This window comes from Notothenia rossii (genome assembly GCF_949606895.1).
Source record: "Notothenia rossii genome assembly, chromosome: 10".
Taxonomy (NCBI): domain Eukaryota; kingdom Metazoa; phylum Chordata; class Actinopteri; order Perciformes; family Nototheniidae; genus Notothenia; species Notothenia rossii.
In genome coordinates, this window is record NC_136908.1 from 49,219,703 (window position 1) to 49,242,760 (window position 23,058).

The 23,058-nt window shown below is 39.8% G+C and overlaps 1 protein-coding gene across 4 annotated transcripts; it reads right to left on the reverse strand.

Annotated features, from left to right (window-relative positions):
• Window positions 1-396: 396 nt before the first annotated feature.
• On the reverse strand, window positions 397-22,852 carry pacsin2 (protein kinase C and casein kinase substrate in neurons 2). 4 transcript variants are annotated; one of them, XM_079656031.1, is made up of 12 exons: window positions 22,710-22,852; window positions 12,934-13,025; window positions 12,545-12,701; window positions 12,132-12,367; window positions 10,324-10,479; window positions 9,776-9,951; window positions 9,566-9,686; window positions 8,575-8,622; window positions 7,310-7,440; window positions 4,806-4,967; window positions 3,539-3,720; window positions 397-2,184 (listed from the first exon to the last, which is right to left on the reverse strand). In XM_079656031.1, exons 2-12 carry the CDS (start codon window positions 12,988-12,990, stop codon window positions 2,072-2,074), a joined length of 1,539 nt encoding a protein of 512 aa, XP_079512157.1. In that variant the 5' UTR covers window positions 12,991-13,025; window positions 22,710-22,852; the 3' UTR covers window positions 397-2,071. The 4 variants fall into 4 exon arrangements, with proteins under 4 accessions (XP_079512157.1, XP_079512158.1, XP_079512159.1 ...); XM_079656032.1 differs by lacking the exon at window positions 22,710-22,852 and adding an exon at window positions 18,551-18,574; XM_079656033.1 differs by lacking the exon at window positions 8,575-8,622.
• Between the last annotated feature and the right edge of the window lie 206 nt (window positions 22,853-23,058).

Below are 23,058 nucleotides of genomic sequence, written 5' to 3' on the forward strand. Positions count from 1 at the left end.
CAGAAGATCCTTACTGAGTTTGAATGCTGATTTACCAACAAGATAACGACTACAAACATGTCACAATATTTGTTAAATGGAAATAGTACATTGAATTTGGTGTATTAAATTCCATTAAGTTACATTTTAGTATGTTGAGTGTGGAACACATACTGTACATGCAATGTTAAACAACTGCAGATTTTTATGACTTGACATTTACTTTAACAAGACACTTTGCAACCAAGAGAGCTGTGTACCGAAACTATTGACGCTAGGAAATCAAAATAAAACTTTTTAGGAATCATGACACACACAAACAAAAATATAAGGCTCTTTTTTAGATACAGTGCACATTTTGTAATCAAAAGTATAATTTAAAAGAAGACATATCAGTACTCAAGACAAAGGCAAAAATGCTTATCCAATAAATCCATTTATTATGTTGTGGGACAACATTTACAAACCTTACTGTGCAAGAACAGCTGTTGCTGTGTTTTGACGACAGCATGCCCTGAAAACATGGTCTCCTCTCTCACTATTATTAAAGACAACCAAATTAATTTTCCTCTCATGTAGCAGGTAGAAACATCGAATAGCTTTTTGTTTAATTTGATTTCATGGATGCACTGGGCATTTCATTTATTTGAAGCTTGCTCAAAAGAAAAACCTGCAGTTCTTTTTTGCAGAAATGCAAGCCTACAGAAATCAGGTCCATTCGTATCATAGATCCAAAGGAAAGATGAACAAGTATTCACACATTCGTTGATTAATTAAATGAGTATCTGTCATGGGATAATAATATGTACAAATATATCAAAATAACAGATCCAAGGGATGTTTGCCATCAAACATTCAATTACTATACAAACTGATTCTCAGTCACAGCATTCTAACAAGAGTATAACAAAAGCACTTGTGGCATCATAAATTAACAATCATCTATTTCTAACTACAAATCATCTGATATTGCTGCTTAATTTGTTCCAATATCTTTCATCCAGGCTATTTACATGCATGTATGCAATGCCACACTTGGCTGTGGTTTTATTGCTATATCAATTGTGATGTATTTTGAAAAAAAACACTCAAATATTCTCCCATGTCTTGATGTTATACAAGAAGTGAGACAAGATTCAGGAGGGATAAACATTTGTGAAAAACCTTCAGTGTTGCGTAAAATAACCCATATAGTATTACAATCTCCAATCAACAGAAAGTAGAGAGAGACTTGTGTGAAAGGTTTGAGGACAGTTTGTTCAGGGGGGGTCAGTGCTGGGAAAAACAAGTAATCAGCAAAAATAAGTGAGGAAATACAATCAGTGAATATACATTCAATTGCAGTGACGAGAGGAACCGACCCATTGTGAACTAAATAAAGAATATCAGGAAAACGCTCCACTGATTTGTATCATTCCTTATAAAACAACCAGAACAGTTGATGAACTGAGTGGAAAGACAACCCTGAAAGGAATGGCAGGACAGGTAAGCACTCATTTAAAATCAGGTTAAATCTCACATAATAATCTCAACATAAGGGCTTTCTTTGTCCAAAAAGAGAAAATCTTAACATTAATGGACTGGCTTCTAAAAGGCAAACCTGGTTTTAAACCTAAATAGATCTTCATGGTTATAAAAAGGGTAATCTTCCTCAATGGCTTCCATGTAACATTGCAAGACGATGTGTCCTCCCAGTGTTTCCTTTAAACAATATATAAATCCACACATACATTTAATCTCTTCTAATATATACTTGAAAGGCTATTATTTTTGTAACAGCATAAATGGGATTCTAAGTAAAGTAACATAATTTACACAGCATTTTTTCTCTGCGGTCTTCTTAGCTTGGAATCATCTGGAAACTTGTGGTACATTTCCATCTTTTAACTGTCAATCTGTGGCGAGCAATAACTTTTCAAATGGTCCTTTCATAATCTGCAACTTCTCCACCTTCCTTCTCCAACACCGGTCCAGTCTTCGCCAACACTTAGAAAAGGGTCCAAATAATGCAGAGCCTCCTCGTTTCCAGCCGCACTCATCTCGCAACACACCACTTACTTTGTATTCACATTTATTGATTTGTAATAAATCATTACTGGGTGTCTTCCACATAGTTAGCAGGATAGAGGCCTGTTTTTCCTTCCTTGAGCCGACCTCTGCACCAACCCTGATCATCTTCTTCACCGATTTTGGTGAACTCGTCCCCTGGAGGCAGCAGGAAGAAGGGATACATATTTATATTCCAGAAACGATGGATTCAAAATGTGAAGTCTGATCTAAATTGGTTTCACCCATGTGTTTGACTTAGGAGGTTCTATATTTGCTTATTTTCTTTCAGCCGTGAAAACATTTGCTGAGCAAGATTGTCCTATTCCGAATATGAGGTAGTGTTAAACTTCTGCCCTCTTGTAGCCAAAATCATGTAAATCAGAGGGGTCCAAACTAGTTTCACCAAGGGCCACATACAGAGACATATACAAAGGGCTGGGCCGCTCACTAGAGGCATATCGCCTCATAAGTTCAGTTATAAGTTAGCCAAATCAATCAAATGTAGGTAAAGTATGCTTGTGAGTGTTGGCAGCTCATCCCTTAAAACAGAAGCCTCTGATTGATTATAATAAGGAGAAATAAGAAGGGTGTATTTCAAGATTGTTATGGGCTTTATTTAATAGGAAATGTTTCCAACTTGACTGAATTTATTTGAAAAGTGGTCTTATTAACACATGAAAACTACTGTGTAATATATGTTTACAGAAGTACAATATAAGACAAGCACAAGCTTCATTTGTGGGCCATATTCCATTATACTTTTTTAATTTGCTGAGGGCCGCATTTGGCCCCCGGGCCGTAGTTTGGACACCCATGATGTAAATGGATGCATCAAAATTAAAGGTGGGGTATGTCATTTTGGAGAAACCAGCTCGAGTGCGCTAGAATTTGAAAATACACAACCGGAAAAAATCTGCCACTTCCTTCAGACTTCCTTACAGAGCCCCTCCTCCAACACACACGCACATGACCAATGAGGGCACGAGATAAGTTTGTGCACAGATGGAAGGCTGACAGGCAGGTAGGCCATCCAGTTACTTTAGCCGGGCTAAAATGATTGGTCGTGCTTTTTACAGTACTACAGCATCCACAGATTACATTTTTTGATGTATTTATTGTCAACGCACTTAATATATTCATTGCTGTCGGGATGTTAAGAGCATTCCATGGAATATAACAAAAAGTGTTTCCGAAATAAATTACATAACCCACCTTTAACCAGCCACAACCTTTTTTTCCAAGATCATGACAACCCTTTTTTTCCAGGCACATTTTTCTCACCTGTTTCACAGATTCCTTTTATTTAAGAACCATATATTTATTTTTAGGAAATATATTCCTGGCAAAACCTTTTTATTCAAATGTTCTTAAGCTAGAAAACACAGGATAACACAAATAAATAGATATGACAGAAAATGTATGAGTAAATGACTTGTTTTTGGAGGTAACAGACAGAATTGCGAAAGGTTTTGCAAGTCTGAAAGTTCCTCACACTATTCACTGAATGTACCTGCTTTGAAGGTCAGCTCGTCCTGCTCCTGTCCTTCATAGTCGTAGAGAGCTTTGACGGGGACAGAGACGACAGGAGAAGCCGGCTCGTCTTCGAACGGATTGCCGTCACCGTTGGCAGAGAAAGGGTTACCACCTGTGTCTTCATCTGACCAGTCCTGATTCTTCTCCATACTGCTCGCGCTGGATGGACAGGGAAAAGAGACACTTAGAAGATGCCATTTTTTGTTAATCTCCACGGGGAAACCCAACATGCCGGGCATAAGCAGTAACAAAAGAAAGAAAAGAAAGAAAAGCAAGAAAAACACCAAGTTAAACACACAAAAAGCTCATTTCAAAATCAGACGACAGCTTTGTGATTCATCCTGAAAATATCTTCCTCCTAAATAAGTCTGAACATGCTTACTTTTGACATCGATGCTACAAAGCAAGCGATTGGTTGCAACGTAAATGATTCAAACGTTTTTTGGATGACACTTTAAGATGAAGAGCTTCAAGTGAGAGTGCACACAATGCTGAGGGAAGGCAACAAAACAACAGACACATGACAAATGCAGCAACATAAGACCAAGCGAGACAAATCATTGCTGTGAAGGGCTGATTGGATTTGAACCTGAACGGCCAACAGAGGGAGCCACCTGAACACAAGAGAGAACTTTGCTCTGACAGAAAGAGTTATACGTTCAGAAAACAATAACACCAGCTCACGCATAAAGATTCACAGTCAGACCTGCTTGTGTCTTTTAAACATATATAAAGTTGTTTACCTGCATTTTTGTTGATTTACTGCAACAAAAATGCAGCATGATGGTCAACTCAAAGTTTGAATTGACATATTTGTAACCAAATTCTTGGTTCATAAACTTACAATTACTTTTCTCTCTTTCAATTGTGAGAGAAGTTATAAAAGACATGCGTACAAGTGTCTATATTCAGATCTGACTGTAAGACATTTCCCACAGCTGATACATGCGCCCCACCCCCCTGCGCATGACATATAATGTTCTGCGAGACATGGCGCTGTTAGGAGAGAAGGACAGACACACATTGGCGTTGTGTGCAAATGCCAGCGACCATGCAGAGCAACACAACAACTGGCCACCTGATGGAGGAGAGAGGAGTGTAAAGAAAGAAGGGATCAAAGTAACCGAGACAAAGAAATGTTTTGAAAGACACGCGGCACTAACGGCGATCCATGACATAAAGTAGTAAGAAAAAGGCGGGGAGGTAGTGGGTGGGCAATGTTTTTTTCTCTTCTGTTCACCAACGTTTTTATTTCCTCTTTTTTCACACTGTTGTGGTTGACTATGGTCTGCTGCTGCTCCACGGCCATCTCCTCCTCCTCCTCCTCCTCCTTATCCTCCTCCTCTCCGTCATCTTCATCAAAGGGGTTTGAACCCACTGGTGCTGCGCTACTGGGTACAGTCAGGCTGACAACATGGGACACATTTAGAGATCTAATGCTGACATGCACACACATGAAGACATACATGACCTGTGGACACGCTAAAATGTTAGCATACTCAGCTAATGAAGTAACTCCCTGCAGTAATAAGCATCACTTCCAACTGCTTAGTTAGCACTATGTTTTTGTAACAACTAATCACAATTTCTCTTTAAATACATATATAAACATATATGAGCAAATTGACACTGGCTTATTTTTGATTTAGAAATGTTATTTCCGTGTGACACAGACGATGAACACACGCGCAGGACAACGCTCGCTAACGTTGCCTTCAGTGGAGATGTTGGCTAACATGCTACGACTGGCAACACGGATAAGTGACCAATTAAATCCACAATTAAATAAGGAAGTGTCAAAAACTAACATACATTGGCGTGACGAGAACAACTATAAAAGAAGAACCCTTGGGACAAATATATTTGCTGTGAATGTTAAGATTGTAGTGTGGATATGCTATTCAACTGACATGTAGAGGGCGGACTTTATGACCTATACCGTAGCATTAACAACGTTTTGGCTTGACTTTAGCGGAGCTTCTGAGGTACTCACAAAAAAGTGAGACAAAGTTCTTATCTTAAATATAACTTTGAGATTGATGACCCAGTAATTGTTGTATATCTATCTTATAATAAGCCCGAGTAGCATCAACAAGGAGCTGTTTTAGACTAAACAGATAGAAAAGACACCATTACGACAATATGACTTGTTTTTGTCTTTGAGCTAAAAACCCACACACAATGGTCATCATAATTAACACAAAGCTATAAAAACATAAACAAGACACTTTCTGAGTGATACATAAACCACTTAATTGTAATCTCTAGCTTAGTGTAAATGCAAAAGTTGTTTTCTTCCTACTATTGTCACTCTCCGCATTGAGGAACAAAACCGTGCACCCTCCAGCTGATTCAGAGGAAACACAGGGTTCTCCTCCCTGTTTACTGAATCATTGGAGCATGAGCAGCTGTAACTATCAGTTGGCCCTTCAGAGTGTGAAGCGGACAAAAGTGAACGCCTTTGTTTGCATAGTCATGCCTTGCTCTCTGAGCCTGAGGAGTTATTACACAAACACCGCTCTGCTGGGACACTGGCACAATGTAACATGGGATGGTTTCAGTCAACAAACAAAGCTGGCTTTAAAACTACCAACCAATGTATTCAAAGAGCTGTATTACTTTCATAATCTAGGGGTGTTATAAACAGATAGGGGAAAGATCAAAAAGTGCAAATATGTTGTACGGATGAGAGCTGGCGTTCTGATGCTGATAAAAAAACGACTAAGATAAGTCACCAACCTTCATGTTGGAATTGTTTTTTTACCTCAAGTGCTCTATAAGCGATCCAGATCCTGTACATAAACAAGTCCCGCCCAAAGATGTACGAAATTACAGGAAAACAATGAGCTGTAAATGCTTCATGGGGGAGAGGCAGTCAACATTCCCAAGTTCAGAGGTCAAATGCTTCCCGTGCCTGACATTCCCTTTGTCGACTCCTCTAGACACTACCCTCCTAATTCCTGTATATACACCAATCGGACTGACTGAGATCTGTATATAAAGGAGAGTGTTACCAGAACTCATGACAGTGTAATCAAATGTCACTAAAAATTCTAAACGTAAAGGTTGGGTGCACGAGAAGTATTTTTTTTCTTAAATCGGATGTTTGTTGTCGTTTCCATGAACCACTGTTATACTTCCTGGATGCTGTTGCCACAACACCAAACACACATTTCTCTTCAGGGAAACCTAAACTCTTATCTTATCTGGCTTTAAAACATTACGTCAGGCTACTAGAGATTGCCAATCAAACATGAAGTGGCTTGAATTTCATGATACATCAATAGAGCTTTTGTTGCTTGAATCTGAATCAAGTGTGTAAATTATTTGCTCATAAAAACGTCTTTGAACTTCCCAGTACCAGGATCCGTGCTACGAAAGTCTGTGTGTGTGTGTGAGGGATATATTTCCACATTACTTTTTGGCTGGCTTTCAACTATTCACCAGCCGGCTCCAATCCCACAGGGAGGATTTCTTTCCCAACAAACTGTGACAAAATGTTTACTGTTGCCATGGGAACTAGACGTCACTCCCGGAGCTCCCCTTATGCAGCGCTTTACAAGCATTCCTAAAGAGTAAGACGCCACGTGTGGTTTACGGCATTATCTCTGATGTGGGGAGATTGATTGAGAAGGACAGAGTACGTAAGTGTGTGTAAGTGTGTGTGTGTGTGTGTGTGTGAGTATTATGGAAAGATTTTGTGTGTAAGAGACAGAAAGAGTGAGTCGCAGAGTGATGAGGTATATACCTGCTGCTGGTTTTAGCAGGCTGAACCGGCTGGTCAGATCCAGTTTGACTGATGCCGGTCAGTGTGACACCCTCTGATGGCTTCTTCTTTTCCCGTCTACTGAGGGTCCTGTTTAGATCTATGGACCAGTCCTGGGACACACACACACACACACACACACACACACACACACACACACACACACACACACACACACACACACACACACACACACACACACACACACACACACACACACACACACACACACACACACACACACACACACACACACACACACACACACACACACACACACACACACACACACACACACACACACACACACACACACACACACTGAGTATCCACTACTACAGAATATCTTCAAAACATGCCTTCACAGCTAGTAGTGGGAGTCACAGCACCAGACACACACTTCAACACAAATGTGTGAAATACTTCTCAGGCCGTGACACTGACCCTGGTATTGAAATTGTACATGCACAAGTGTTTTTACAGTACAGTGTTGGCCTGATAAGAGAACACGAGCAGTATCCATCGTTTGCAAAAAGAAACACAGCACCAAGGAGTCTCCCCTCCTCCAGGAAGAGTGGATTAAAGAGAGACCATCACAGCAACACGGTAGAAAAGAAAATGTGTTTGAAAACATTAGTTTTTTCCCTAACCGAGTGGATTTTTACTTCCAGGAGAAATCAACCGTATCTATGAAAATTTAGCAACATGATATCATATTTTTGCTGGTAATAAATGTCTCACTCTCAAATAACTCTGAGTCAGTCCCTTTGACTTAATGACTTAGCATTAGAAAGTGTGACCTTTGAGATTTCCAAAGTCTTTGTCTAACCCCTCTGATCTGACCAGTCCTTTCAAAAGTTTAGAGATCAGAAGTCTTGTTCACGTGGACAGAATTATCAGTGGACTGGTCACAAAGGGGTCAGAGTTCAAAGGTTAGAAGAGACAGTCTCAGCTGTGTTTAATCAGGTTTTGAGTAATTCTAGAAATTCTCATATCCAGGAAAAAGGTTTGTAAAGATCCTGTAGTTTTAAAGGGAACAAATGTGGAAATATCAACATATGTTTGGAAAGGACAGAGCTGTGATCTTTGAAATAAAGCATAATATTCTATGAGTAAAGGATAGACACACACAACCACGTCAAACACTCAGAAAAAGAGGCAGTAAGGAGTGAGAGTGTTATTGGAAAAAAAGGATCCCCCCCCCATGGCTGCTGTGAAGAAGAGCAGCCCTCCCATGCAGAACTCACTACAATGGACCTTCTCTTAAAGGAGCGAGGATGGGACCAATCAAGATTCTGTCAGACATGGGGAAAGGGAAGCAGGTGTGGAAAGGGTTAATGAGGACAACACAGCCTAGTCCTTAATGGGTGGAGTGTCATATGTAGCACTCAGAAATGTTAGTTAGTACACTTACACCAGGAAAGTATTTTAGGTATTATTTCTATAACAAATAACATGACCAAGAGCCAGGATCTCCTAAAGCAATCAAGATACAAACATGTTGTATTGTTGTTGACATCGATTACATCACTTAGTTTAATTTAATATATACCCTGGTAGACTTAATTTACAGATTATTCTTTTTGATTGTGTGTGTGTCTTGTCAGATAAAATGTGTCTTTCTTTCTTAAAAAGCCTTCCAATAAGTCGCCCCATTGTAACAGCTATGCCTGCAAGAGCATTTAAAGAGCTGTCAATTGTAGCAATGCAAGCGCACAGAGCTTTTCTTTCCCTCTGCGGCCTCTTTTTCTTATTTCACCTCCTGTTGGGAAGATGACAGAAACTTCATTCCTCATTGCTGCTCTGACGGTTGAGGAGAGATTTACGTTAACCCCCTGCGGCCAAACACCATACATCAATGACACAGCACATTGAGTCCAGCCTGGGCTACATGTTACACAGATATTGTTGTTATGTTTCGCTTGACATTTTTCATACATTTTTAATCCATTTTGCAGTCGGGCCTGGGAGAGCACTTGTTATTTTTAAGAGATGCTAGCATTTCAAGCTATGCCAGGACTGTAATTAGTCATTATAACCTCCCTAAACAAAATATAAGGATCATTACTTTGTCTTCAATGTAAAAATAAAAAAAGATCCTAATGTGATTACGTGTGTATATATATCTGCGACATGAACACTTTTTGGGAACAAATGGAGAAGCGTTATCGATGTTTGTTCTCCACTAATCCCATATCAAACATTATGCATTTTTACAATAAGTCAGAGCTGTAGTACCTCAAACTGGGGCCAGTTCATTGGCATGCCGGGGCCGTGATTGGACCGGAACCATTTCAGGTCCTCTTCAACGTCAGTAGCAGTAATCGTGTCTTCCAGCGTGTGGTAGATTGTCTGGAATCTGAGGAGGCATTATTGTACATCATGAATAGGTGATAGCAAATCTCTCCCTTCCCTGTCTGCCCATGAGGCCGTCATGTGACCTCTGACCTGTGATTGGTTGAGAGATCGAGGTGCTGTTTAACCTCCAGCAGCTGCTCCCCGAAGAAGCGAATCCGTTTGTCTTCAAACTGCTGCCACTGCTCAAACACCTGCTCCATGTTCTCCATGTACTGAGGGGTCAGCTTGTCCAGTTCTTCCAGGGATTTCTCATAGCGTTCTTTAGTCTGGGAGAGAAGAGAATCAAGTGACATTAAAAACATATTAAACACATTAATTTTTCTCGACCTTCATCATAATTTGGCTTTTTTTGTTACTATTGTTATTGTTCTATGATATGTTATAGTTGAAAGTCCAAAAGACACAGGTTTTACCTAAAAATGGTTTTGAAAAATACCATTGAAAAATAAATAAACTTTACAGCTACCAAAACAAAGGGGTTTAGTTTCTTGCTTCTATAGAATAATATAAGGCAGGCTCACTAAGAGGTTTCTTGGTACAGACCTGACTAGAAATTGAGATAGCGAGGGGAAAAATAATATCTTAAGAAGCTTTTCTAGAAAAATACAACGTCCATGTCTTTCCAAAGGAAGCCCTACCTTCTCCACCTCCTGCTGACACTTCTCCACTTTTTCCTGGAGCTTCTTTTGGGATTCGGGGTTGTTGTTGCTCTCCAGTTTGCTGTTTGTCTCCCTGCTGGCTGCCAGCTTCTCTTCTTTACAGGCAGAGTGGTATGACTTCTTCATCGTTTCCATCTGGAGCCAACAATAAACAATGAAAAGCAGTTAATAGTGCCAGTCTTTTAAAGTAACTTGGAACCAACAACTGTAAAAGTGTAGAAAGATTGGTGTCTGTGTTGTGACTGAGGGATAACGAGTTATAGACAACCTCTCTTTTGGGTTAAGGTGTTGGAAATGGGCCTAAACATAAGCTGTCTTATCTCAAAATGTGCTGAATGTTACTGCTATTGCCATTTTGTCTTCTAGGACATTTCATTTGATTTTCTCTCAGTTTGAAATGAAAATGATGTCTGAATTAATTAACTTTATAAAACAGAAAAAGTGAAACACTGATGCCAGATAAGTTTGATGAGTGATGCATTTATGAAAGGAACCACTCCTATATCACTTTGTTTATATTTAAATTCCAACAGATAACAATTGAGGAAGCGCACTCAGATATTGTGGTGTTATTTGAAGAGGGCCCTGTGCTGTGACCAGAATAACTGGCTGAAGGCCATGTGAAGAACACAAGGACATTAGTAGAGACATTAGCCTGTCCTCCTCTCTAATTTAATATTACAGGAAGCTGTTTGTCAATCAACAGAAACCCACGAGGGCCTTGGACTCGCACTGTATTCATGCCGTGTCTATTATTGACATAATGCACACGTCACCCATGTCAGCGTATAATTTTTCTAGACCAATTAATTAGCCTAATTTCCTCTCTGCCCCCTACCCGTTGTCACTGTCTGTCTTTTCAATCAATAAATCACTCGGGCTACAAAACTGTATTGTTCTGTCGCTGCTCAATGACAAGGCCAGGATGTCACCACAGGAAATGGGCGCAAGTAATCTGGAGGTTGCAAAACGGCTTTTTGAAAATACAAATATTTGGCTGTGGACGTTCTTATATGCCTGTGTGGGGACAGAAAGGAATGTGTTTGCTGCCGGGTACACAGGCTGCTAAAATGAAAGCATCAGTAGGAAATACAGTGACCTGATTTTGAACTCGGGGTTGCCCTTCTCCCTCTGTGTTTCCTTCCCTTCTACTGACAGTCAAAGGACTACAGGATACAGTTAACGGCGGCCACACAATGTTTGGTAATAGCTTTCTTATTCAATATGAAGAGGGTTGCAAATGATGTTCTGCTTGTTGTTTAGTTAGCAGGTAGTCAAGGAGGGAAACAATAGTGAGTCAGGGATATGTAGTCATGTGGACTGGAGGGTTACATTCATAGTCATGGCTATAATCAGTGACTTGGAAAATGGCTAACCTGTGGTTTCTGTAAAGCTGTTTATAGTTTAAGACACATCATTATGTGTAATTTTGTCAGCATTTTTTCTGTATTTAACCTTGTTTTAAATGTTATTTTTTTAGATATTTTCTTATTTAGTCAACCTCATCCTATTTTAATGGACTAAAATACTGGGATGTTTTGTCTTTACTTAGTTAAATACAACTTTTTAAATAGTTTTACTCAATAAAAACTTTTTATTTTTATTTTTTGGGGGGGGGGTCAAAGATACTAAAGAGATTTTAAGGCTTTTTTAAATACATTATTGTCTTTTTGATAGAGTCACAGTAAGTGTTCAATGATATCAGTGCATTCTGATAGTTACTCGTAATTAAATATGCCCCTATAATACAAATGAAACTAGTTCATTATCCCGTTTGAGACCCACACCTCTTTGAGTTTCTTCCCCCAGGGCTTCTGAGCCTTGCGGAAGCCGTCGTCCGCCTCTTTAGTCTCTTTGAAGCCGCCGATCATCTGTTTGTGGTACGAGTCTCTCTGCCAGTTCTTCAGCTTCTCGTAGTCTTCTCCCATCAGCGCTGACTTCACGTCCATGTGGAGCTCGCTCACCTTCTCCGCCTCCGTGCACAGAGCAGACCACGCCCGCTCCAGCGTACCATACTGAGGGCCTGAGGGAAGAGTTACTCACCATCAGTGTCAAGGCATTATTATTATTTCATATTATTGTCTCAAAGAAAGCACACAATCACAGGGACCTTTTTCATTTATTGAATTGCTATATTATTTGACGCTAACAGCTTTACACAATTTCATGTAAAGCTTGAGTTGAATATAAATATTCCTACCTTTGTCTATGAGTTGGCGCCAGCGCTTTCCCCATTCTGAGAGCTGCTGTGCGTAGGACTTCTCAATACGTGCTCGCTCATGAATACAGGTCATCAGATCATTACAGAGCCGGCTGCCATCGTCTACCCGTTTCACTGAGCGCTTGTAGTTACCAACCTGACAAACAGCAACATGGTTAAAAGGAGCTAGAAAGTGTTAGCCTTTAACCTAGATTATGCTCTCTGAGTGGAGATGATTATTTATGAAATATTTAAACAGGAGGATTTTATGTTGCGTTGTGGTTAACTTGGTATATTCACTAATATTCAAATGTAACCAGATGTTATTGTCATCTCAATACGCAAAGGATCGAAGGAGCAGGTAGTGTCAAGAAAGTGAAGCGTCTCACCTCCCAGAAGCTGTCACTGGAGACATCCATCATGGAGTCATCGTAGGAGCCCGACATGGCTGCTGCTCCAAGTCACACTCAGAGTGCAGGGCCTGGACAAAATAAAACATCAAATAAATAAAGTGTCATTTAATGAATGTGATTAAAACTGCCTCTTAGCTCAGTTGTTAGAAATGCCTAAAACTACAAATAGAAATGTCATTAAGTATGCAAGCTTAAAAAAATGTAATATCACAATCAATCAATACGTCTTTGTTCAAAAAGAGAAACATATTGAACTATATTAAATTGACTATTCATATATTATATCTAGTATGTTATGAAGAATAAATATTAACTGGAGCTTGATTAAACCATACACATTTATGTTAAATGTTTTAATTATTTGCTAAAGATTCCACTCCATACAATGACAAAATGAAAGGGAAAACTATTGATCAACATATAGATATATTTTAAAAGATATGCATGTAGATTCATAATACACACTTCCAGATAAGCTTTCAAATTCAGTATAGAATGAGCCAAAATTAGAGACCACTGAGTTACTAAATATATTCACTCAACAGGAAAGAAACCATATCTTTTAATCAGTCCGTTACTCACTGTTTATCTCTATGAAACCAACAGCCAAAGGACAACATCGACATTCATCATTCTGTCACAACAACATACCTAAGACACTGAGAATAAGGGTGAATAATAATGAGAGAGAAAGTAAGTAGTTCTGAGGAGTGATACGAATAGAAATGGAAGTGTGAGGGGAGTGAAAGTGTGTGATCTGGTTTGATAATCAAGGCAGCAGGTGTGTGTGTGTGTGTGTGTGTGTGTGTGTGTGTGTGTGTGTGTGTGTGTGTGTATGTGTGTGTGTGTGTGTGTGTGTGAAATTCTGAGAGAGTAAAAGAAACTGTCAAGAAGCACACAGCGGGCAGCTTCCGTTTCCTTCAGACGGGGACCACAGACAGTCCTCTGTTTCTCTCCTCTCTCCCTCTTCTCTCCTCACCGCCATCATTTCACTCTCAACAGTCTCCCTTTATTCATCCTCTTCCTCTCCTGCTGTCCCCATCAGCCTGAAGAGTCTCCTCCCTCTGCAGGCTGACTTGCTCCCTTCTGATCTGCTATCTGGTAACTATATATATTCAGATTGTGTTTCTGTACAGCTGTGATCTGCAGGGGACACCTGCCATCAGAGTACTGCACTGCAACCATGGGAGACACATTTAAACTCAATGGTGATGATCCAACTAAATAATTGATGTATTGCTTAAAGAATGATTGATAAATTAGATATGGCTAAAAATAATAACTGGTTACAGCCCTAGAGCCCATTTCTCCATGACTCACTCCCTGTAAGAGTCAGACACACTCATCAATAATTCATACTATCTACAAAAATACCCGTCTTGAGTTGTCCACTTGTGATCAAACTGAATGCATTTTAGTGCAGTGTGAACCCACAGGGCCTCTTTCAGCGAGAATTTGACGGCTCGTTCAGTGTGTGTGTGTGTGTGTGTGTGTGTCATTGGCCAATGGTCAGTGGTCCGTGCCCTGAAGGACAGGACATGGACAGAGGAGAGTATTGTGGTCACTGCTAGCTGAGGAACAATCCGCTCTTTAACTGCGTTTGTAGTTTACAATTAGTTCAGTCACACACACACACACACACACACACACACACACACACACACACACACACACACACACACACACACACACACACACACACACACACACACACACACACACACACACACACACACACACACACACACACACACACACACACACACACACACACACACACACACACACACACACACACACTTCTGGAGGAAGCCACATGTTTCATTTGAATGACCTTCTTCATGAATAAAAGCCTTGACAGACACCATTGGGTTTGTAGAGCACCCTGTATGTGCCAAATACTTCAATATCACACTATGTTTGATTCAGTAGCATGAGGTGATGACAAAGCAATTGAAGGTAGATTAGTTAATAACATTTATCTCGAAGACCAGCCATTCAAGCCTTATATGTTATCAAATCAGAGTATCATCATTTGTATTGCAATCAGTCATAACTGTATATAATAATTATATCTTGTTACATGTTTAGAGCTGAAAAATTAAGTCAATTAAAGGTGGGGTAGGTAAGTTTGAGAAACCGGCTCGAGATACACTTTTTGTTATGGTCCATGGAATGCTCTTAACATCCAGATAGCGATGAATATTTTAAGTGCTTTGACAAAAAATCCATTAAAAAATGTCTTCTGTGGAAGCCGTAGTACTGTAAAAAGCACGACCAATCATTTTAGCCGGCCCGGCTAAAGTAACTGGATGACCTACCTGCCTGTCAGCCTTCCATCTGTGCACAAACTTATCTCGTGCCCTCATTGGTCATGTGCGCGTTCGTGACAGTGTGTTGGAGGAGGGGCTCTGTAAGGAAGTGGCAGATTTCTTCCGGCTGTGTATTTTAAAATTCTAGCGCACTCAAGCTGGTTTCTCCAAAATGACCTACCCCACCTTTAATAAACAAGTGATTTGAAGCTACTTTGATAGTTGGTCTTCAAGCTAAATGCCAAAATGTAACCGTTACTCCAAAGACTTTGACCACACACACACACGTCTCTTTTGCTTCAAACCCTTACTCCATTAATATCAACATTAATGTACCGTGTTGACTGTTAGAGATCCATTGCAATGTCATTTTGCAAGAGGTGTGTGTGGATAAATTCAAGCCTAATTATCAGCATGAAAATCACACCGTTTCCAGCCCAGCCCTGTCTTCATGTCCCTGCTGCGTTTCCCCAGCAGCTGTCCATATTCTTCATTCCTCTCCGCTGCAGCATTAGACACACGAGGGACACATGGACCGAGCCACAAATATCCAGTCTAAACATGGCAACAAGTCTCCTGACATCAAACGCTGCTGAGCAGTGCGCACACATTTCCACTGAGCATGGTCACAGCAGCATACAAGAGTTAAACAAGAGACAACCTGAGTACACGTCTTCCTCTGCAGTGCACACAGAATGTAAGGTCGACAGAATGAAATATAAAGTTACTTTTGACTCGTTACCTTTGTCTTAATAATGTAAGAATAGTTTGGAGATATTAACACAGAAACTTTTGGAGAACTGATCATGTAGTCAGTGGATAAAGGAAATGTAGACGTTAAGCCTCTAAACTATATCATGAGAATACATGTTCTCTTGTCTTGTCCCATAAAATGATCCTGTCACGTATCACCCAACAGGTATACATTTTGTAGTCCTTGGATCAAGCTAAAGTGTTGTAACGTTATGGGTTTACTAGCGAAACTTACGATTACAATTCAAGGACAAATAACCTCCAAAATATCTTAAGCCACAACAATGAATTGGGAATTCCTGTGCGACAAAAGTAATTTCCGAGGCCTGATTTAATCAACAGCAAACAGGAACAAGCGTCTGCACACCCGTGGCTCTGTAGGACATTTGGAAGGAGTTAAACAATTGAACGCAGCTTGACCTACAACTGCAAATAACGCTGTTGACTAAGGCCAGGTCTAAAGTCCACTTAATCTGTCACTCTACTGGGGAAAACTGGAAAATCCATCACTATGAGCTGCTATGCACGTAACCAGAACACACGTGTGCATGAGGGAAACTTGGAGATGTAAGATGGAGAAATGACCATTAATCATTGGGTCTGTGATTTAGATGTCAAGCAACAGATGCATGGCTTCATCAAGGTTGCAGAAACAGAGGGGCTTAGATTACAAACTTAGCGATTACATAATTAAATACAACAATGATACGCACTGAAGTCTGATAAGTAAATGCACTCAGAAAGCTGGAATTTGGTTGCTGACGGCAAGCCCTAAAATAGAAGTGAACGATACATTCCTCATTCCTAAACTGAACTTTGGCATGTTAAGCAAGTTCCCACACTGTCACTACAACAGTTTGTATCCACATTTCCAAAGCTGAAGCTGGCATTGGTGTTTTAAAGTCGGGATAACTAATATTGGTCGTTTCTTTCCATTTGAAAACGGTGATTCAGAGCGACAGCTGCATGTGACAAGCAGCAGGCTAATGGGGGAGGAGAGGGAGACAGTGAGACAGCAAAAGCAAGAGATGAACGTGTGTGTTATTAAAAGCACATGAAATCTTACTGTGTAGTGCTGTTGCAAACAGACACGGGATGCCAATGACCTTTATAACCAATGTGGGGGGTGGGAAATACAGTGTTAGCATCACACAGAAGTTAGCATTACTCTGGATCCCCTGCCAAAGGGATCTTTAGATTATTCCAGAAGATACACTTTGTGACAAATACAAGTTCACATTCATGTTTGTTTTCTATATTTTGTTCAGCAAGAGGATATTTTCAAATAAACGTCATTTGTTATTTGCTATAGGCAAACTTCACCAAGGTCACTTGACTTCAACCTCACCTCTGAGCTTCAAACTTGTGATTAGATTTAAAGTATCAACCCCTTCCACAAAAACCTTTCTCTTAGGGTGTTAAATTGATCAATATAAGCGTTCAGAATATTTAATTAGAAGAGTATAAACACAAAGAGGCTGTAATGTGATAAGTGAGTAGTTGAGTTTCCAAGTCTGGTGACTTTTATGTTGGGTATGGTGTATTGGCATATTTGATGTCATAGAACAAAACGTGAACAACCGCGGACATTATTTCAAGAATCACCCATTCAAAAAAACAATAGACTTTGAGACGAGGGAACCTGAAGTGCACGAATTCTACCTCATTTCTGGGGTTTAGGACTCATTCTCCGGGAACTCTATTGGAGATAAATGAGAGATACGAAAGACAGATTTTCAAAATATTTGAAAGATGGTGGTTCAAAATAGGACCTTGTGAACAAGAGCATATTCTTTCACAGAAACCACCAGCAGACTGTTTATTCATCCGCCCCGTGTTTACAGTATGTTCACACTGAGACAGTGTCATACATAGGGCTGAGGCGCAGGAAACAAACGGACACACAGAGAGGAGGAGAGATGAGCTCATGCACGAAATGACAGGCACATGCATACCTGCCCTGGAGCTGCGAGTGTGTGTTAGTGGGTGGAAAACATTTTCTTACTGCACTTCATGAATCCCTGTGCAGTAAAGATGTGCAAGGTTGTGTGTTTTAAACTGTGGTGATGGTTAGGGCAGGTCACTTGAGAATAAACTCGTATCAACAGAAATAGCAAGGACTTCAGCAGCTTAATGTCACACAATCTCTATATTTGGTTCTGTCTACTAATCAGAGACGGCCGCAGAGGGGAAATGTGTAAGTGGAGTTATCCTGAGGGTTCCTGTGTCAAATGTAGTTTCCTGCTAAAGATTAAGACCTTCCAGGCAGCCTTGTCTGCACAATTGTCAACGCAAGCAAGAGAAACAACACTGCTACAGAGTATGTGAATGAGAATGTCTGACTTACATCTCCACGGTTTTAAAAACAAGAGGAACTGACTAAGTCATTGCTTTCATTAGTTCACTTTTTCAGGAAAGAAACTTAGTTTTCAGAAACTTGGAACTATTTCAAACATTGATCGGCTTTAGAAACGGGCATATTCCACCATTTTATAGAACTAACAAAGAATCTAGAAAGCAATACTTACTAGGGGTGTAACGGTATCCGTATTCGTCCCGTACCGTCACGGTTCAGACGTCACGGTTCGGCACATGCAATCACACGACGAATACGCCTTCTTTTTACGAGTGGGAAAAAAGTCTGTCATTCAGGGCAGTATCCACTACACTATATATAATCCAGGGGGCGGTATTGCACCCAAAAGCTGTTTGCCAGCCGCCCTTAAACAACAAATGAAGAACAAGAAGAAAACACAACAAAACGAACAAAATAGAAGAAGAAGAAAAGTTTTATGGTGATTTCAAATAACACACAGGAGCTAGAACCCACCTGCTTCTTTTAAATCAGCTGTGTGGGAACATTTCGGGTTCCCTGTGGACTACAATAACGATGAGGTGTGCGAGTTGTGGATCGGACGAGGACGGTGTGTCGGCGTTGTTAGACAGCGGTGCGGTATGCTAATGGTACTAACACACGCCAAACATGCTAAATCATATCAGAAGGCATCACCCAGATTTGCCAATAACCGGAGCCCGGCAAAAGACAACAGCAGTTCAACAGATTATCCCTGCTGTGTTTAATAAACCAATAGACATGAAAGCACTGGGACCAAAATAAATAACGTAAGCTTTTGGCTTATTTATGATGTAATATTTTCAAGACATTCTTTTTAGTTTTACAGCTTGATGAAAACTTTTTGTTTGACATCAGCCATTATAGATAATATGGCCATCTGAGTGTTTGTGGTACTGTTTGTGGTTTGTTTTTAACTGTTTAATACAGTTAATTATTCAAATTATTATTTTTAAACTGAAACTTGCACTACTGTTCAAAAATAAATAACAACAAACCTGGAATTATGCATTTGGGACTCTTTTTTTGCTTTTTCTTGTTGTACCGAACCCGTACCGAACCGTGACCCCCAAACCGAGGTACTAACCGAACCGTGACTTCTGTGAACCGTTACACCCCTAACCCCTAATACTTACAGTTATCCATAATTAAAACAATTGTTGGTGGTAGCTCTATTGACCATTACTTCAGAATTAACGAAAACAAGAAGACACAGCAACTCTCAACTAACTTAAATAATCATGACAACTGCTAGAGAGTGTGATTGCATAACAACAAGCTTAAAAACACTCCAAGAGCACAGAGGGCTTCATGTCTTAATCACATGAAAACTGCTTATCTAAGCAGTAGTCATTTTTCCCTTGTTTCCATTTCCTTCCTTTGTTGCACAAAACGGCCCCGATATCTCCCAGGCAGGGAGTGCAGCTGAGCCGATCTATCCCTTCAATATTACAGTTTCACAGCAAGACGCGGCTAAGTCCCGACTGGGCTATGAGAGAAAAAAATACAATCATTCCTTTGCTTATTTCTCTCTTGTTGCACATAAGCTTGAAGGTCAAACGTTTCCATGGCAAACGCAGGTCATGACTTTGATTTTCTTTCAACTCTGCCCTCCTTCCTCATGCGAGCTCAACAGCTGCAAGGGCCTGCTGATCTCTGAGAGACATGGCCTTTCTAATGTGGAGAAGCCTCCTGATAAGTCACTCTCACCAATCCAGCCTTAATAGATATAACTGACAGAGGCAGACAGTTCAACCGTTGGCCCATTAGCAGCAGGTCAGCTGTAGCCTCAACAGAACTGACCAGTCCCACTTGCTCCATGGGAAGGGAAAAACAATGGCGTTTGTTCCACACTTTCAAGCATTTTCCACTGGACACGCCAGCACCATAGAGAGCAACATAATGGAGGGAAATTCAGTATTACATGACAGGGAAGGGAAGATCCTGACGTCACCGAACGGGGCACATTTTCCTGTGGAAGCCACTGTCCGGCACGCTGAGTATCATGTGATGTGTTTAAAATGACAGACCTTTCAGGAAAAGAAATCGAACTAAATTCTTCTGCAAGCTAACCCTGTGACCTGGTATACTGTATTCCATACTGCATGTGTTCACACCATTTTTTAACAAAGATACAAAGTCACAGAAGAACCAAACATTTGATTTAAAAAGGTACCGGAGCTGCTTTACGGCATTCACAATGAGCTGAAAAACATGTGAATAAGGAATGTAACTAATATATTTTATTATCAATATCAATAAATGAGCACTATAATTTCCTAAAGTCCAAGGTGGTTTTCATCTTCGAAAAATCAGAGTGAAAAGTTATTGGATGATATGATATAAAATACTCAGATTCAGGAAGCTGGTACCAGCAAATACTCTACTTACTATTTATCTGTCTTTTGAATTCTAGTCTAGACTCAAATTTTTATGATAGATTTACTTATATATTTTGCCTAGAAATACAAAAGAAAATGGGGGGGGAAATCCCATTACAACTTCCAAAAAGCTCATCTCTAACTTTCATATACTGCTTATGTTGTCTAACTAAAGACATTGTATGTTTATTCATTGGAGAATAAGAAAACCAGCTCATTAAGTCATTTATTATTTTCCAGTTTTGCTTACAAATGTACTTAAACTTTTTACTCTACTACTTTGATGGGAGTAGTTGATGTTAACTTATACTGACAGACTACAAGAATAACATGATTTAATTCGGCTACAATGTGTCACATCCCTTTAACTGCTAAATGTTTGCTCTTGCAGAATACACCCAAAAGATCCCCTCTGGAGAGCAGCGCCTTCAGCCTATATTGGAATACCCATTCTAAGTTTAGCTCAGATCTGTGACAGAACAACCAGTTCTCAGGGCCCCCTTCAGATATAAGGAACAAGAAGATTTCACTACTGTTTACCCTGACAACACTACCAACAAACAAAGCCACATAGGTATCAACCCCCTTGCTGTCACCAGGCATGTCTAAATACTCTGCATGACTGAGAACGTCCTCTGATTCACCAACATATCATGAGTATGTGTTTGTCATGCTCTAAGAAAAGACTGTACATTCACAAACGTCCTGATAGATATAACAAATGTGTTTCAGTGTGTGCAACTTTGGTACACACAAACATTTTAAAATGTGTAGGTACTTGTACTTTACCTGAGTTATCTCAGTTTATGCTACTTTATACTTCTAATCCACTACATTTAAGAAGCAAATATTGTACATTTTACTCCACTTTATTTATTTGAATGGTTTTTGTTCCTAGTTTTTTTGTTGTTGATTTTATTAGCTAAATTCAGAATATACATCAATTATTTAATTGATTATATTATGATATAAAAATTGATCAAACTTTGACATACCTGTGTAGGTTAAGATATACAGCAGCAGTATATACAATTATTCAATGATCTCCGCCTTTAGCAGCTGTGATAAAAACACATCAATAATCATAATATTAACCCACTCAATATTTATTTATTTGATTCTGAAATACTTTCAGTATATTAAGATGCTGACACTTTTGCACACGAGTAAGATTTCGAATGCAGGACTTTTACTCAGAACAAAGTACTTTTACATATTGCTATTGCTACTTTTACCTAAGTGGAAATCAGAGTACTTCTTCCACCACTGGTTAAATGTGCAGTATATGGGTCAGGACCATAGGTCAGGACAGGACTTGGCAGCTGGCTGGCACTGCGCATTTTCAAACAGTGAGCACCGATCAGAGGAACAGGCAGTCTGCAGGAATTGAACCATCTCTCTCCATTGAAAATTATGTAATGCTGTAGGCACACATGCCGGATGATAGGACATGGTTATCTTTGCGAAACCTGCCCCGCCCTTTATCACTCCAGGCAATGAAACACTCGTACTAGTCTAGCCCTGAGAAAACCAAACAGCTGGGGTAAAACTCCCTGAGGAAACTACATTTAGTAACCAGGTTAATAACTAAAGTAAATTACAGTGACATTTTGAACTCCAGCCTAACGGTGCTAGCTTAACTTAAGTCTATGGACTTTCGAAACCCTGATATATCCATGTTGCCGAAACCGTGTAATACATAGTTAATGGTGAGCTAAGGGAACCTATAACTTGTTACAAACCTGATATCCTTCTTTGCTATTGTAGCTTTTACTAAAGGAAATCATTTACATTTTGTATTACCACATTACCATCCGCCTCCCATCGGGAAGTAACGTTAAAACTTTTGACGTTAGCCCCTTAACGTTAGCTCCAATGTTAGCGAATTAGCCACAGAGCCTTCAGTAAAAAGTTAAATGGTACAAAGTTTTGTAATTCTTAGTTTTGACTTACCTCGCACAGGGTTATTCCTCCTGACGTAAGAGTTTAATTGAAGAGTTACTTCGCTTGGTGATGCCAATTTACAAATCTTTTCGTCCGTTTTTCTGCTCAGCAGCGGCACCATCGATCGTCTGACTGACACAATCGCAAGTTAGCCAAAGTACGACACATAACATCCGGTCAGTATTTTCAAAGTAAAACCACGTCTGGTGTAGAAAGTAAAATACATGCATACACTTTACTTGCGTACAATCTTAAAACTCTGTTTGAGTTTAAAATGTATTACTAGTACGTTATATATCTACCCTTTTACATTTCAGGTGAATTGTTCTACCTTTGTTTCACATTTGTATGAAAGGGG